Here is an 18,709-nt window from a genome sequence, read left to right on the forward strand (position 1 = left end):
AAATTCAGTTAGGTTTCAGGCCTAAATTTTCTTTCCTATCTCCATAAATTATTAGGTGTTCCTAATAATCAAAAGTGCCCAAAGGGGAATGTGTAAACATTAATCAGTGAACAAGGTAACAAGAGCCCAAGCCCTTAGTAGGCTGTAAACCTTTCAAACTCCCTCATACCTGCAGAGATTTCTGTCATCTTGATTTGGGTAAGCACCTTTAAATATTCCCTCCCATTCTTCTTAAGAGAGGAACTTGCAGCTATATAAAAAGAAGAAAAAACCCTAATAATCCACAACTGATCTGCTAATTAGAAATTAGTATCAAAACTGCTCCAAATTTTGCAGAGATTGTGCTGGTTCCCATGACATACAAAATAGAGCAGACTGTTGTAGTTAACCTATTTTGTTAACTGTTTTGTCCAAAGAAAGGTTTGGGATTTTTGTGGAGCAAATAGCAATAACATTAGACCAGACATGTCAAACTCGCGACATCACATGACGTCACGCAATGTATCAGGACGGTTTTGCCATTGCCGGCAATGGGGTGGGTGCAGCTTCCGGATGATGCGTCCGGCCCATGGGCCGGCAGTTTGACACCCCTACATTAGACTTATATACCACTTCATGGTGCTTTACAGCACTCTCCAAGTGGTTTATTGCCCCCAACAATCTGAGTTCTCATTTTACCGACCTCGAAAGGATCTGAGTCAAACTTGAGCCGGTGAGAATCAAACTGCCGAACTGCTGGCAGCTGGCAGTCAGCAAAAGTAGCCTGCAGTACTGCATTCTAACCACTGCGCCATCACAACTCATAAATGTCTCAAATAAGGTGCAGTATATTTGTATTTTTATTCCTTTAGCTTTTAGCTTTCCTTCTGAGAGGAACAAAGCAATGATTCGGATAATATGTTAAACAATCCACAGATAGAGCTACCTATAATTTAAAATTAATGTTGCTTACTTGCAGATGAAGCAAACATACGTTTTAAGCAGCATGCACCAGGACATTGCTTGTTCATCAGTAAATCATAATGGGATTCTCTCACTGAGTCTTTTCCAAACAATTTGGAAGAGATCTGTTACTTTTTCAGATTTGTTCACATGAGTTGAGCTTGCAGTTTACCAAAAATAATTAGGTTGTATTTAGTGTCCAAATTATTAGCAAAACTAGATTTGAGCTCTTATGATCAGTTCTTGGAAAGCTGTGTTAGCTTCTTAAAATACTGTTTCCAATAAAAAAAAACAATAGAGACATAAGCAGAATTCATTCCTACATAACATAATTTATAATTTTAACAATAAAGATAATACAGAAAGCAATTTAGCAACAATCTCTCATAAAATATTAAACCAGTGTGGCTCTAAGTGGGGTTTTGGTCTTTGGGATTCACATTAATAAATAAAATAGAAATCAAATTTTGATAAACTGGTCAGTTGAGCTTTCTGGTTGCAAATGTAAAAAAAGGAGCTTTGCAAATATAAAAAAAAAAACTCGCTTGATACAAACTATATATTGTGAAGAGTTTAAAAGTTGCTATATAACCATCACATTAAACTCCATGTATAAGCTTGCAATACTTTCCAAGTACAAGAATTAAATTTTAAGTGGTATATTAAAAAAAAACTGGTTGCAATTTAATTTTTTTAAATTAAAGAAGCCAGCATATCCCAGCACCACTGAAGCTGTATTTCAGTAAGGCTTGTACATAAGTACTTGTTAATGCCCAGCCAGGATCTTGCACTTCCTTCTCTTGAAACAGGCCAATTATATTCCTAAGGGCTGTATTCCAGGTAGCCCATTGCATTCCAAATCTTGAGAGTCTGGGTCTGTAGTTAGCAATACATAGCTTTACTGCATTTCCTGCATTAGGTGATGCAAAACATACTTAAAAATGTAGAAATGAAAGCATATTTGTTACTATCGCTCTTATAAACACTGGAATATAACATTAGGAATATTTTTTAAATCCTGGGCAAGAAGGAGTATTAACCAATCAAGATTTAAACTATTTGCATTGTTGCAAGGAATATTTTGATTGCCTGAAATATAGCAATCTATTCAATTAAATATCTTTTAAATTTGCAATGGATTGTTATGGGGACTGGATGCTTTTAATTCTACAATATTTATAAACATTTTAAAAGTGCCCCTCAAGTAGATATTAATATTTACAAAAGCTGGAATAAAGAGTTAGAATACTCAATATTAATAAAAAAAATCAATGGTTGGGTTTAAAAGAATATAAAGCATGATTTAAGTAGGAAATTAATTCAAATTATCATTTTTGTTGTGTTTATTGGTCCCTGAGAGAATATTTAAAGACTTGATTGTCAACCTTACCATGCTGTAAGTGTAAAATAGATAATAGGACAACATACAATATGGATGCACCCCACAATCTTTCCCTTTAATTTAATATCCATAGATATGTTAATATCCGTAGGTTATAAAATTCCCTACCTTTGAAAGATAGATATATTCCTGAACTATATATGAAAAATGAACCGATAATGATTTGATGGCACTTAATCGGTGTAAAAAAAAACCAGAATATATCACTATATGAATATCAAGGAGTTCACAAAGCTTGAAATGCATCAAATGATTTCTATCTTCGAAGGACAGTTTAATCGCAGGATTACGGTTCTGCATCAATACTGTACATGCTGACTATTATTGACCCGGTTCTCTATTGATGTAGCGGAAAGACCAGTTAAGTATTTTGGGGGGAGGGATAGCGGGCCAAGGTTTTAATGACGCATTTTAAACACTGGACTAAGTAGGTTATAAAAGAGTCCCTTTGCTACCATTTAGCATTTTCGAATAAGACACCTATCAGAGAGCGCGCAAGTTCTTTTTCAATCGAGTCTATTAGCACAATATGACGTACAACGCCAGCGACGGGGAGACAAAATCAGAATGCTTCAGCCTTGTGGGCGAAGTACTACCGTAATTAAACGCTTGCAAACTACATAGAAGAGATAAATGTTAGAGTGCTCTTACCTCAGACTTCCGGGACAGAGATCTATAATTTTTGTCTACAAGAGGAAGTGAAAACAGTCCACTGAAATATATGAAAAAATCAAGTATTAGTAGATAGTGATGGCAGACACCTGCATTAATCCAGAAGCAAAATATGATACTTCACTCCAATGTACTAAAAAAAAAAGATTTTTTTTTTAAAATATGCTGGTTCCAATACAGGGCTTTATTTTATATGGTAAGAAATCTGTAATTAGAAAGAGACGATCTAAAGGCAAATCTTGTGAAACAAGGTTTCCCAATCTTGGCAATTTTAAGATATGTAAATTTAAACTTCCAGATTTCCTCTACAAATAGCATAGCTGGGAAATTCCATGCATCTTAAATTTACAAAGATTGAGAAACACTGCTATAAAGTAATTCACTCTTGATGTTATAGGCTGGGTTGGAGTTCAGTTCAATCTCCTTGCTATAAAACAGCAGTCATTCTGAACAACATCAAGCTCAGCACACTGTATTCCCTAGGCAGCTCAGTCCAGCTGTTGAGCATACCTAGGCTTGATGGTCCAGGAGCCTTGTAAATCAGCAGTAAATTGTGCATATATGTTTCTTCTGTCATGTCTAATTCTCAGAGTCTGTCTGGGCAAATCCCTGCAGTTTTCTTGGCAAAGTTTTTCAGAAATAATTGCCATTGCTTTTTCCTAGGGCTGAGAGGAAGTAACTTGGTCTAGGATCACCCAGTTAGCTTTGTACCCAAGGCAGGACTAGAAGTCATGTCTTCCCAGATTATAACCTGATGCCTACACCAAACAATAGAAGAACGGGACGACAGAGAATGAGGTGGCTGGATGGAGTCACTGAAGCAGTAGGTGTGAGCTTAAATGGACTCCAGAAGATGGTAGAGGACAGGAAGGCCTGGAGGAACAATGTCCACGGGTTCGCGATGGGTCGGACACGACTTCACAACTAACAACACCACCACCAAACTGGCTCTATTAGTTACAGAACTTCAATTATAAATACATTGGATAGCATTCCCCTGCTTAGGATCATCACTCCTGCAGTGCATCAGTGTCTATAGCTGCCAACCTTGTATGTCTTATTCAATAAACCATAGTTCAATACAGATGATTTAACATGATTCAACCCTTCAGCTCATTACTGATTACTTAAACATTTAAAATTTTATTTAAAGACTGCCTGACTCCCAAACCATTCTGAGCAGCTAAAAAGTAAAAACCCAACTTATTAAAAGAATAAAAAAAACCCACAAGACTGGAAAAGCAAAATATAAAAAAGCAAAGCAAACCCAAGAACTGTAAAAAAAAAAAAAAGAAAAGGGGGGGAGGCTGGCAAAATAACCGCATCTTCAAACAGCACCTGAACGATGTAAGGATGGGAACCACAGCAATTTTTGGAAGGCGGTCTTAATAGTTTCTCTGAATTTCAATCAGAATGTGTAAAAACCTAACGAAATGTCTTTTCCAGTCAGTCGGCAACAATGCTATAAATGCCAATACGCCCAAATACCGATATAGGCCCTAGGGACAAACCAAAACGAAGGTACCCGTGTTCGTTTGTCCTTCGCGAAATTTGAAAGGCAATGAAGTCTCCTCTGTTGCTAGTTTAGATCTATGCTTGAAGGCAAAGCGGAAGTGGCTGCTGCAGCTGCCGAGTGAAGATGAAGCGCGTCCGGATGGTTGAAGTTTCTCCAGCCTTAGGGTGAGGGTTGTGGTTGTGGGAATGTTCGTTGTTTTCTCCTCTTCTCCTAAAGGGTCTTGGGGGGCTTCTGGCAGCTGTTTGTTCCTTTGGCCCCGGAGCCAGATTGCTTCGCCTAGGATCATGCCGTGGGGGCCCCTCCAAGAAGAAGTAAGGGTTGCTGAAGCTCCAGCTGCGCCCGGGGTACCACGTGTTTCCCCCTTAAAGACCCATTTTCCCCCATTTTTCCGTCTGCTCATCTGCTGAAAAAAGAACTTGAAAGCTGATTTGGGGCAATTAAACGATTCAGAGCCAGTTTGATGCAGTGGTTAATGCACCAAGTTAGAAGCTGGGAATTCTAGTTCTGCATTTAGCACAAAGCTCCCTGGGTGATCTTGGGGCCAGTCATTCTTTTTACCCCTGGGAAAGAGGCAATGGCAAACCATTTCTGAAATCTTGCCAAGAAAACTGCAAGGATTAGTACAAGAAGTGGCAAGTAGTCAGCACTGACTCAAAGACACACACACAAAGAGACACAGAAATAGGGCATGACATGCTAGTAATAAAATGACGTGGGCAATTATGTTTACAGTAATAGACACTGCATTCTCAAGTAGCAATGCCCCACAAACTGGCAAATTTCTTAATACAAGCATCTCTTCATACAGGGATTCCACAGTTGATGACATTATCCCCTCTTTTTATACATTTCAAAAATCTTAGGGAAAATTATCAATAGTTAACATTTTTGGATGCAGTTGTTTCCTGTAGTGAATCCTGACCAACTCAATCTTTTTTAAATAGGAAAACACGTGGCAGGAATGCTGTTGCTGAATCAAGTGAAGATTATGTTGTGGGACAAGTGGCTGGCAGCCTCTTTCAAAACAAATCTGCAACATGTGATTCAAATGTCCTTGTACAACTCTTCAGTGCTCCTGAGGCTGAAAAACAGCCAATGTATGTTGCTGTGGCAGGAGTAAGTTAACTAATTTATGTTCTAAAATGGGTGTGACAATATCATGCAAATGCTATGACTTGTGAACCAGTTTCAGACTTATTTGAGCAGAAGAACATATCTATAATCACAATTGATTTCCAGTCTACATAAGAAAGGCCCTGTTGCATTAGGCTCCTGTTTTATGTAATCCCAAAATAGTTTGTTATAGCGTAGCCATTTATATATAGTCATTAAGCTCACCAACTTGGACAGGAAAGGAGCAGACATATGTTCTGGTATCATTGACCACTATAAAAGCTGGTATTCAAAGACTTCCTCTATTTTGAAAGGTAGCAAACAGCCAATCAAAATTAGTGGCTGCTAATAGCCCAATCCTCGATTACATTTTCCATTCCTTGAGTGACACCCAGGGCTTTTTTTGTCATAGAACGCCCAGAACGGAGTTCCGGCACCTTTTTTGAATGGAACCTTGTAGGATAGGCAAGACAGATTGTATGATGTGTGTGAGTTCTGACACCTTTTTTTTTTTTTTAGAAAAAAAGCACCGGTGACACCTATTGTTAGTAAATTGTGCAGTTTGTGTATTATATAAAGAACTTCTCTTTTATAATATTAGTTTTCTAATTTTACAATTAAGTATTTAAAGAGCAACGTGGTGACTGGGTTAATCAATAGTTCAATAACATACATGAAACTTTAGTACAACTCTCAAGTTACAACATCAGATATTCCCTCTCTTTTTCCCTTAATATCTACTATCTCATATTAGGCTAATACAGTTATTATTATTATTATCAACTAAATAAAAACATTATTACATTTATCAATAATTTTAGCTTATACATATCTTAATTGTGTTTACATTCAATCCTTATATACAATCAATGTCCTGTTATTGCTTTTTTCCCAAGCTTTGATTTCCATCAATATTCAAATTAACATTTGATATTTATAATTTCCAAGTTTTTAGGCAACCAAAGTTTCCTTTATTTCAACTTCTTCTTTTTTCCCTTTTCATAACAAAATCTAATATTCTAAATACACATCTTGTCTATTTGAGTATAGTCTTGTTCTGCTTTCTAAAAGTTATCTATTTTCCACCATATTAAACCATCTAATTAATAGTACAGTATCCCCTTTAATAAATCAAAACCATTATATGTATTGTCTGGGTTAACCAATAAATCAATAATATTCATAATTTTTTTCATTTGGGTCTAATTTTTAAAAGTTCAAATACTCCCTCTCTTTTTCTGGTAATATCTATTATCTCTTATTAAGTAGAAAAGAATTCTTATTTTCAACTGATTTACAAATATTTTAAATTAGGTGACCAAAATTCCCCTTATCTCAACTTCTCTCTTTTTCCCTTTTCATACCAAAGTCTATTAGTCTTGTTACACATCTTATCTATTCAATTATAATGTTACTTTATTTTCTAAAATGTATCTATTTTCCACCATATTCAATCCTCTAATTAGTAATATGAAATCCCCTTTAATAAATCAAAACCCTAATTTTCTTCAGCCTTACTCTGGCTTTCTTCCTTTGCCAACTAGCCTTCCATGTCAGTGCTTTCAAATCATCAAATAGTTCTCCATCTATTATTATATATATTATTTGAAATAAAAAAGACCATTTAGTTGCAGTTTTTTTGGAAGAACTAGCCCATTTGTATTCATTAGATTGCCTCCCTATTACCCCAATTTCCCACGATTGTCCTGATAGGTTTATCTTCCATTCAATCTGTTCTTCTTCCTTCTCCTCAAATTTCTTCTGATTTATATAGAAAGTATTTTCCATTTTCAGTGTTGTCTCTACCTTTTCTGATTTTTCTGTTGGCTGGATTTGTTGGTCAATTAAGTCCTCTGTCTTAGTGTTTGATTGTTCCACTTCTCCTGTTATTTTCTGCATTGTTAGTTCTTTGGTTGTAGTCAACATCTGGAATGCGCAGAAATGAACAAACTTACGTTAGAATTAAAAGACAAGGAGGCGACAGAATTCTATGAAATTTGGAATAAATGTTATAATTGGCTAGAACAGAGAAAGGAAAAGACATAATTATTGATGTACATAAAATGTAAATAATATGTAAAGAATGCTTAAAATGTATAGTACTGTTCTGTTAAAAGAAAAGATTTATATTTATGTATTTTAAGTTTGTTTGGGTGTATGGTGTATGGTGAAATATAATAAAAAAATTAAAAAAAATAATTTTTAACAGCAAATCTGGTTGCCACAATATTCACTCCATAAGTCCAAATTGGGTATAAACAAATTTTAAAAAATACTTGATCCAGTTCCAATCTCTGCTACAATATAGGGCAAGAATTCTATAATTGCAGCTGGAAACATGTTAGAATATAAAATATAGGAATTTCAACTGGTTCTTAATTCAAGTGTAATTAAGAAACACTCTAAACCTTGTTTAATAATTTTTATAATTGCTGCTTTGAAATTCAATTTCAAAAGGCTGTTTAATGTAAAAGAAAGTTATGTTCTTGAAACTCTTCTTCACAGTTGAATTCCAAAGTTGTGATTTATGATTGAAATTGTAATAGTGGTTTCAAAAGTCATGTAACTAAATCCTTATCACAAGTTCTGTAAATAGAAATGAATTGGAGATTGTAACATCTCTGTTTAATTGAATGGGATCTCTCAGTTCTTCATTTAGTAGCTTTAGTAATGAGATAAGAAACTAGTCTAAACTTGGCTTTCTGCCTACTAGGCTTCTTACTAAACTGAAATTAACTAAAAGTGATCAGTTCCAGGTGCTCTGATGTTTTCTTAGGCTCTGTAACATAAAGGAACATTTAGTTAGGCAACTTATATCACATTCTCCTTGTTCTAAAAAAATAAATAAATACACATGCATGTAGTACAAAGAGACCTGGAACAGAAGAAACACAGATACAATCCTCTTATTTTTATGACTTGAATTGCTTTCCATTTGTGTTTCTCCCTGTTCCATTTAGTGGCTTTTGGACCATTGTGATCACTGGACTTTAGTAAAAGATAGGCCCAGATACCATTTTACTTCCCTCAGATAGAAGATCTTGGCTACTATTCTTAGGTTCAACAATTAACATGAGCAATTGTCCAGTCTCCATTTATAAGGTATACAGTCTGAAATGCGATGAGGTATTAATAACGAGCAAATTGTCAAATTTAGCAAAACTATATGTGGATATTCTCACCTTCCTGGATTGTCTAACACTTTAATTTTTTATGTTCGACTGTGTATTAATTTTAAAAGAAAAATAAGAAACGCAACCATAAAGAAGAGGAAATTATCACAGAAATTCAAGATTCATCAACTAAAAGACAGTCCTTTAAAAAAACAAAGAAATCTAAGAAAGATATCTCTCTAGCAGATGAAACAGTAGCAAACAGGTAAATGAAAAACTATACAGAGCATCTGTATGTATTATGCTTAATTTCACGCATTGGTTAGTTATTGCCTCTGGGTCCTAAGGAAAGGGCAGATTAGCAATTTTAAAAATGTAGCATGAGAATTGCTTCTTAAAAGATCCTATTGCTATTAAAATAAATACAGGTAGTCCTCAATTTACGACCAGTTGAACCTCAAATTTCTGTGAGATATTTGTTAAGTGAGTTTTGCCCCATTTTATGACCTTTCTTGTCACAGCTGTTAAGTGAATAACTGCAGTTGTTAAGTTAGTAACAGTTGTTAAGTGGTTTCCCCATTGACTGAAGGTCACAAAAGGTGGATCACATGACCCCGGGTCACTGCAACTGTCATAAATATGAGTCAGTTGCTAAGCGACTGAATTTTGATCATGTGACCATGAGGATGCTGAAATGGTCATAAGCGTGAAAAGCGGTCATAAGTCACTTTTTAGTGCTATTGTAACTTTGAACGGTCACTAAATCAGCTGTTGTAAGTCGAACACTACATGTGTACTTGATCTAGTTGAAAATTATTGCAAGCCTTACCAGATAACCAGACTAATTTGACTTCATCATAAAGCTATGTTAACAGAATCTTGCCAATCTGAAAATACAATCATCTTATCATCTCCTTTTCACATTGATATCTTAGGGAGGGTCCCTCCTGAGCCTCTGGCTTTGCCCACTATGCAGCTGTGAGCTAATGTTCCCTCTTATATGACCATTCCCTAAGCAGTATCTCTTCACCCAGTCTCCCAGGGTCATTCCCACATACCGTTAAAAATGGTAAAGTCTCATGACAATTCTGTTTGTTACATGAAATGTCTTTTACGATGCAGTACTTTGTGTGATTACTTAGAAATAAATCTCATTCTGATAAAGACTTATTTACCAGCAAATATGCATCGTGCTAAAATTGTAGTTTTGGTCTTTCTGTGTTTCCTTTTTTCTCAAAGCTTGTTGGTTGCATGTAGTTAAATGATAGTAAGTGCATGCTTTTAATGTAGGTAATTACGATCTGTAGAACTGATAATTTGTCAGTGAAAAGTTAGTTTTAAAATACTGGTTTTTTGGGGGGGTGATTATGTGAACATTCACAATTATTTACATACACTCAATTTAATAACTCGGTTATAAATTTTTCATCAAGGGAATGTGCTTTGGCTCATGTAAGGGAATCAGGAGAAAAAGAAGAAACGCAAATGAAAAATAGGGCTACCAAACATTTTCCAACTGCAGAGGAAGCTGCTCAAGGTAAAAAAAAGAAAATCCAAGTTAACCTGGCTAAAGAAAAGTTAAAGAACAAGAGGACTGTTTTTGTGGGGAATTTGCCTGTTACCTATACAGCACAAGTAAGTAGCTTTGATAATGGACTATTGTACGATTATATTAAGCATTTTTTTAAATTACATCAATAGATATGTACCCATTACTGTTTTGTTCTAGTGTAAACAACTTTAAGCAAAATACAGAAAAGAAGTAAAATATGGTATATCCAAAAATATAAAACATAAGCCAAAGAAAAAGGGGGTTGGGGAATCCCTGTGTTAATCTATAACCATTATACTATGCTAGCCTACTGATTTTATAAAGCACATTTTCTTGTGAGTAAATGTGCATAGGCAAAGAAGATAAACTGTTTTATGTAGACTTTTTTGTGTTACTATTTCAACTGAAAAAGAAACCCCCAATTACTTTCGGAAAATGTTTTTGGTTTGATTTAATCTTTAATAATTCTGCTAGAGAAAAAATCAACAACTTTCATTTTATCCTTTAATCATTGGTCAAACACATATTATTTGGGGTTCCTGGTGCTCTATTCATTGTATACAGATTAAGTGTTTGCTGCTGTTTCTTTTATCACTGGTTATATATCTTGACCTAATAAAATTATATCTCTTTGAATTTAGATGCTGAAGGCATTTTTCAAAGAATACGGACAAATTGAATCAATTCGTTTCCGTTCTTTGGTATGTTATTTACTTTATTTTGTGATTCTTTACTAGTAAATAATCTCAGTTTCTGGCCTGCACAAAAAGTGCACTATATATGGATAGTCCTTGACTTATGATGGTAATTGAGACCAGAAATCCAGTCATAAGTCACTATAATCATAAATTGAGGCACCCATGTGACTGGAAGTAATTTTCCAGTCTTTTTTGCAGCAGTCATTAAGCAAACGTTACAGTTGTTAAGCAAATGCTAAGTGGTTAAGTGAATGTCGTGGTTGTTAAGCAAAACCATTTATTTAAATGGTTGGCTTTGGTTGGAAACTAAATATTGTTAAATATCTAAGAAGGCTAGATGGAGTTTTCTTTCTCGTTAGAGGCACCACTGCTGAGGAATAGCCTCTCACTGAAAATCAAGCTTGCCCCCTCCCTATTGCAGAGGTCTTCAAACTTGGCCCTTTTATGACATTGCTGGCTGAGGAATTCTGGGAGTTGAAGTCCACAAGTCATAAAAGGGCCAAGTTTGAAGACCCCTGCCTTTGGAAGCTACTAAAATACAAATTTAATGTGGAGAAAATTGTCATGAATTTGTTAATTTATGGTGCCATGCCTATTATTTCATTCTTCTTTATTTACAGGCATTTCTGTTGATTTGTTACATATTTAAAATATTGTTTCATTGAATTTGTTAGAAGCCAGTAAGCCTACTGATTATGGTTGGGTGTATAACCAGCAAATAGGTAATTTGGTCAGCTGCTGAATGCATTTTAGTATGTAAGATAATTCAGTTATTTCTAAGAAATCATCTCACGTTTCATAACTGATTAAGATGTAAAACTAGCAAATTAATGTAATTTGGCCAAATGCTGAATGCATTATGTAAGAGTATTTAAGACTATTATGTTTCTAAATGTCGTCTTAAGTTTCATAATGATATGGAAAGTATGACAGATTACTGAATAATATAAATAACATAACCTAATTCTTTTCCTTAACATTTTCTCAGCCTAATCTTTCATGAGTTGCTCCAAACTAACATGTTTGGAAGATTCAAATTCCTTGCTCTATTATTTTAACTCACTTTTTACTGACCCTTATAAACAGATTACTGATAGGTCTTCTGCTTGTTGATTTTCTATCTGCCTCTAGTAGGACCTTACTGTATTTATTAGACAAATGGAGAAGCAGATAAGGAGGAACAGAATACTGTATCTAGGAGATGTGCTTAATTTAACCAATTTATAATTTCCTCCCATCATTTCTTTGTGAGGTCACGATAGATTTCCAACAGCACACTTAACCTTGGACTTGGCAGGAAGTCAGCAGCATAATATAAGAAAATGCTCTTTTTCCCCCAGGCAAAGAGAGAGGAAAGATTTTGCATACATTCTTCTCAGTTGAAGGCTTGGTTCAGGCTGCTTCATTGTAGAGACCTGATCTCCCACTGAGGGCTGTTTGTGTGTGTGTGTGTGTGTGTGTGTGTGTGTGTGTGTGTGTGTGTTGGTGCCATAAGCTGAATGCTAGCATGGCTAGAAATACTTATCCAATTTATCTCTCCTGTAGAGTTGGATTATCTGTGTTTTAAAGAAATTGTAAATGTTCATAATATTGATAAATAATGCCTACTTAATAATATACCATTTTTTCTCTTTGAAGATTCCAGCAGAAGATGCAATATCCAAAAAAATGGCTGCTATAAAGTATGTGTTTTAATTTGTGCATGAGAATAGATTTACAGGTTATATTTTTTTGATTCTTATATTGGGACTATCACATCTGGGCTTTAAAAATCTGGATGACCATTAGATAGCTGCAAAGAAATATTTTTAAAACGTCTAGTTCTTTGCTGCCACTTAATTATGTTGGTGATGTTTTTTGCAGGCTGGATCTTTTAGCCCTAATTTAAAATAAAATGTGTATAACAGAAAATACTGGTGTATCATAGCAGTGCTTATATTTTGCTTATATCAGGGCATTTTTCAGCTATTCTGGTCCAAAGTAAAAACTGAAGTTAGTTTTGCAGCATGTAATCTACTTTTGAAGATTATAGTAAAGTTTTAATTGTAAAACTGGAATATAATGGCCTCCTCAAATGCTAATTATGGAATTAAGAGATGGTCCTGTTCCTTCACCATAGCAGAACTGCCTTATTTATAACATTGTGGGAAATTGTAACTAAAAGACTAAAAGAAGTTGACCCTGTGGGTTGTAGATGCTAATCTGTGGCTTTTCAATTGGCTGGGAAACCTAGTAATAGATCAGTAGAATCTGGACAACTGTAAGCTCTCCATGGTTGAGCTGTAATCTAGATTCAAGAAATTATAATGTATTCCCTAGAAAATATATCGTCCCACTTAACTCTGAATTTAAATATAATTTAAATTTAAATGTTGTGTAGCAAATCTCAAGTTTTATTATGACTAGTATTCCAACGCATAAAAGTTCAACTTTATGCGATAATGTAACTTTCAATTATACAATATAGGATATCCACCCTCTGGAAGTTAGGCTGCATTTGTATTGCTGGCCTTCCAAAAATTATTTAAGACAAAATTGATCTAGCGGGCATTATTGGAATAAATGGAGACTGTTGCTATATTTTTATTGGATTGTTTATTCTGACACATCTTTATGTTTTTATGATGTAAAATATATGGAATTATTTTTGAGTCTGGCAGTATAAAATATAACAAATATTATGCTTTCTTTTTTTCCTTTAGGCAAAAGCTACACCCTAATATGAAATATGTTAATGCTTACGTTGTTTTTAGGGAGGAATCTGCAGCAAACAATGCCTTAAAATGGTATGTTTACTTTAATTTCCATGTTGTTTAAGATATATCAGTCTTAATTATTAAACACTATTTCTAAAATAAACAATGTTCAGATCAAACTTAGGGTAATTTATATTGTTACTTTATTTTTTTATGGTTTCATAGTAATGGAACAGAAATTACCAGTGGATTCCATATCAGAGTTGACCTTGCTTCAAAATCTACTTGTGTGAGTAATTCAAATGCTGTCACAAAGATGCTTTTTCAAAAGGCAGCTTCAGAACTGAAGAAACGTTTTGGATGAGAAGCCAAACGTCTTCAAGGAAAAACAAAATCCAGTTGCTTTTTGAAAAAGCATCTTTGGGACAACGATGACATGACTGACAATCTCCATAGACATAATTCAATTGCTATATATATATATTTTAGTTTTTTCTCTAAGTTCCTGAGTTAGTTCTTTTTGTTGTTTGTTTTACAGCATGATAATAAAAAATCAATATTCGTAGGAAATCTGCCTTATGGTATGTATTATAATTTAATGTTAATCAATTCAAAGAAATGCACATTACTTTGGTAGAAAATTATACTTTTGCAGATTAATGGAGTGAGTATATTTGTAAAGATATTAACAACAAACTTAAATGTAGAAGGTGAAACGTACTAGTTTCTTTGTCAAAAGTGGCTGAAAAGTATACATGTAGGTATTGTGACAACTACTGGAAGACTGGTTTGCAATTAACACTAAGTAACACCTCTTCAAGCCAGAATGTCTCAGCTTACTTGTTTCTTTTAGTCCCAAGCTGAATTTTGTTTTTTAAGTTCTTGATTTATAATTATCTATAAACATATCTACAAATGCAGATAAAGCAAAAAAAGTTGCTTTGAATTGGTAAATTTGTATGCCAAAATAAGATAACTAAAACATAAGTAAGGGATATAGAGCTATTTCTTTGCCAACACTGTCCCAGTAGCCTTAATCTTTCTTTTAAGCGGATAACTTTGAGAGGCCGCAACTATATTTGTATTTGTTTAAAGAAGAATAGAAATTTTAAATAGGAATAGGAATTTGGTCATGTCGTAAAATTGTTGTGTTAAAATAGCTGCATATTTCTGAAAGATGTTATATTTACAGAAATTGATGATGAGACTATCAGAAATCATTTTTTGGAATGTGGCAGTGTGACAGGTGTACGAATTGTGAGAGATCGAAACACAGGCATCGGCAAAGGATTTGGTTATGTTCTATTTGAGGTATGTCAGTTATTCAATAGCTGCAACAACGCATTTAGCGTGGCTTTAAATCATAACTATATTGGTTATTTAATCTAGCATTCAGTGTTGCACTCAGGGAATAGCCACACAGTAAAACATCATGGTAAACAATTAGGTATAATTAGGCATCTCCTAAATAATTTATTGAAACTACACAGAACTGCACTAATACCCATATCTAGACATCTCCCTTGTAACTTCACAAAGAGAGCACCAAATCATCAAATATTTACATGAATATTGCATGCTTACGCCATTTTCAAAGATGGTAATCTTTTTTCATCCAGTAATAGTTATTAAGAGGATTAGAATAAGTGTAAATCAGTCATCAATAATGTTCTTCCAGGAATAAAACCTGAAACAGGATAATCTGGGGGTTGAATGCTCAACTAGCTAGCCATTATTTTATTGTCTGTTGAAATAACAACAGTAATTAAAAATCTGGCCATTAAAAATGGTGAGATGGGTATATCTGTGCCTTGGATGGCACAAATCAGCAAAGTCTTGAAAACAACAGGCAATGCTATAATAGAGCACTAATTTTCAAATCATTCTGTTAGCTTATTTCATTCTTTCTTACTTTTTACACATTTACACTTATTTCCGGTGTATCCCAAAACATGAATACTTTGCATAGTTATTTGGGAAAAATAGAAATCCTTTCATTTGCAGTAATCAAAAATAGCATTATAAGAGAGCTCTTCTGTGTTGTCTCTTGTGACAACTGTAGCTAATGGGTCTGCAACAGCAAAACTGATTCATGTCATGATACAAGTCCTTGTACATAGTTGAATTTCCCAGCCTGCCATGCTTGAAATTAAAGGGCAGTTTAATTAGAATAGAATGTGGCATTAAGTGATTGGATGTCTGCTTCCTTGAGGGAATTATTTTTTGTCTTCTTATTATGTACTGTGCAGATCTGCTCTGAAGTGTCTCCAAATCATCTGTTAAGAAGGCATGGGGTTGTATTGTGATGAGGAAATTCCCCTCCCCTTCTCAGTCCATGTAAGAGAAATTTTATGAGTTATTCTCTTATTTTTTTTTTCTCCTTAAAGACCACAGATGCTGTACACCTTGCTCTGAAACTAAACCAATCTGAATTACAAGGAAGAAAGCTAAGAGTGCAACGTTGTGTACAAAGAGAGAAAGAAGAACAGAAGAAATCAAACAAAAATGTAAAGAGCTCTGTTCAATTGAAATACACAAAGACTATTTCTCTAAAAAAATCGAAAGGATCTTCTAATTCTTTTGTTGGTGAAAAGGCAGACCCAATGAAAAAGAGCAAAAAAGCGAAATCAAAAAACAGCATGAAAATGAGGAAACCCAAATGACACAGTTACTCTGCAATGTTAAGATATTTTTCAATAAAACTTATCACATAGACAATCTTTTGGAATTCTTACATATTTTATCTCCACTTTCACAATTTAGAAGGTCATCTAAATTAATTTGCAAAGGTAATATTGGAAGATAAATTAAAAATGTCCCACCAGTAATTTATGACTACTTTAATAGCCTTTCATCTATTATATTGTAAATAAATACCAGAAAGCCTCTCTTAAAGGGTTCTAATAAGAGGCAATTAATTATTTACAAGTGTATTCTTTGTCATGTTTATTTGTCCTTTCTGTTAAATGTGTGTGCAATAACTATGAATAATTTAAGGTCTTTCTGTGTATTCAGTAATAGATTTTTTTATGATAACCTGGCCATTTATTAATCTAATCTGATCATCCTCAGTTTTCACATTGCTGGCTGTGATGTTAATTACATATTCTTTTGAAGGGATTATGTAGGGAATAAATGCTATTTAACTCAACCTTCATTTAGTATCTAATACTAGAGTTTTCAAATCTTTAAGAAGCACTGTACAACATCAACTATTTCTTGAAAGGTTGATTTTTAAGAGTCCATCTATTCAACTTCAGATCATATATGGGAAGCTTTGTGAATGCTCTTCTGTAGCCATTAATATTATTTTTCTTTTAGACAATATTTTTTTTACTATTCTTACATGCATTTTATTAACATTATTTGATTACAGATTATCTTGGTAGTGATTTAATGGTGTCAGAATTCTACGGTTAGAGCTTTTTCCCCATGGAAAAAAGCAGAATATGCCTATAGTAATTTTGTTCCAATGGCTTTATTTGCCTTTTTCAAAGTCAGTATTTAGTATCTAGTTGCCTCTTTTTATTCATAGCATGAAAGCATGTATCTTTTTTTTATAAATATTTTTATTGAGTTTTATAAAGGTAATAAGGGGATAGGGTCAAAAAGGGTAAGACAACGGGAAACATACAAAAAGGTTAGACCAGGGAAAAGGGATAACACAAAAGTGGGATTAATCCCACAAAATAACATCGCTTCAGCAAGTCTACCAGTCCGGGTTTACATATTAAATCTTAATAATTACTCTATTATTAAACAACTTTCCATATAATCATGTAAATAACAAATTAGTCAATAAATCTCATTCATTTCACTACTTAATAATGCTTAATATTAATTATAATCACTTTAAAATAATAATATACTACATATTAATTATAGTTTACCATATTATTTAAGATCACAAATATACAAAGAGGAAGAATAAGAACAAGTTCATACAAATAATCATGGAATATAAATACAAATTATCAATTATCTCTTTAAATTTCATAACCTTTTCTCACTCTAGCATGTTTCTAACCAATAATAAAATTCTCCCCATGTTTTAAAGTAAATTGTGTCATATTTTTCATTTCTAAAGTCAGTCTATCCATTTCTGCACATTCAAGTATTTTTGTTATTATAGCCTGGTCAGATGGTAAATTTTCATTTTTCCAAAATTGGGCAAATATTCTTGCAGCTGTCAGCACATGCAATATTAAATAATTCTCTTTTCCATAATTCAAACCTAATATTCCTAACAGTGTTCTGGTTTAAATTCTATCTGTATTTTAATAATCTCTTCTAGCCACACATGGATCATAAACCATTTTTTTTTAACATTAGGACATATCCACCAGAGATGGTAATAAGTGCCTGGTTGTTGTTTACATTTCCAACACATATTTGATACATTTTTAAACATTTTCTCTAATCTAACTGGTGTCATGTATCTTGTACCAGGCTTTCCTTTTATTGTAATTGCCATGAGGGACCAGGGTATTCTAATAAAACGTATGTTTCCTGGTTTCCAGTAATATGTAAAATTATGGCCTGATTCGGACAAAATTATAATTGTTTTCTCTGTTCTCCCACGTTAGTATGCTTCAGTTTATCGTTGATGGTAAATAATTTAGCATTAATTTCGACTTAATGCTGAGAGACAGCAACGGGTTGATTTGCACGCTTCCCGTCCAGATCAATTCCATAAAGAGAATTATTTCTGAATAAGCCCGTTGATGCAACCAATTTTCCTGCAGCTACGGAAACGGAGGTAACCTCGTGCGAATCCTTCCCGCACGCATAATACAAAGTTTGGGGGGGGTGGGATTTCTGAAATGCACAGGCGCATTTCAGGCAGGACGTGCCCGGTCTTCGCTTCTCAAATGCTCGCCCTAGGCCAGGGGTAGGCAACCTTCGCTCTTTTATGACTCGTGGACTTCAACTCCCAGAATTCCTGAGCCAGCCAGTCATAAAAGGGCCAAGGTTGCCTACCCCTGCCCTAGGCAAAGCGAGCCTC

The 18,709-nt window shown here is 34.2% G+C and overlaps 1 protein-coding gene and 1 long non-coding RNA gene across 2 annotated transcripts; one reads left to right on the plus strand and one right to left on the minus strand.

The window, feature by feature from the left end:
* Positions 1 to 1,261: 1,261 nt before the first annotated feature.
* LOC120312357 lies at positions 1,262 to 4,608 on the minus strand. Its single transcript, XR_005557874.1, has 2 exons — positions 4,355 to 4,608; positions 1,262 to 3,056 (listed from the first exon to the last, which is right to left on the minus strand). It is a non-coding gene; the product is annotated as an uncharacterized LOC120312357 (long non-coding RNA).
* On the plus strand, positions 4,593 to 16,424 carry RBM34 (RNA binding motif protein 34). Its single transcript, XM_039352996.1, has 11 exons — positions 4,593 to 4,696; positions 5,477 to 5,648; positions 8,887 to 9,023; positions 10,192 to 10,393; positions 10,952 to 11,011; positions 12,647 to 12,690; positions 13,711 to 13,794; positions 13,930 to 13,993; positions 14,243 to 14,285; positions 14,897 to 15,015; positions 16,092 to 16,424. Exons 1-11 carry the CDS (start codon positions 4,656 to 4,658, stop codon positions 16,365 to 16,367), a joined length of 1,242 nt encoding a protein of 413 aa, XP_039208930.1. The 5' UTR covers positions 4,593 to 4,655; the 3' UTR covers positions 16,368 to 16,424.
* Positions 16,425 to 18,709: the final 2,285 nt, after the last annotated feature.

This window comes from Crotalus tigris, unplaced genomic scaffold, assembly GCF_016545835.1.
Source record: "Crotalus tigris isolate CLP2741 ecotype Arizona unplaced genomic scaffold, ASM1654583v1 scf7180000018486.1709376, whole genome shotgun sequence".
Lineage (NCBI taxonomy): Eukaryota > Metazoa > Chordata > Lepidosauria > Squamata > Viperidae > Crotalus > Crotalus tigris.

Excerpts from the sequence above, each read along its gene's own strand:
- RBM34 (XM_039352996.1), top strand. The coding sequence starts at position 4,656 with ATGAAGCGCGTCCGGATGGTTGAAGTTTCTCCAGCCTTAGG. Across the intron at positions 13,795-13,929 it reads GCAAACAATGCCTTAAAATG|TAATGGAACAGAAATTACCA; the intron begins GTATGTTTACTT and ends ATGGTTTCATAG. Across the intron at positions 14,286-14,896 it reads CGTAGGAAATCTGCCTTATG|AAATTGATGATGAGACTATC; the intron begins GTATGTATTATA and ends TTATATTTACAG.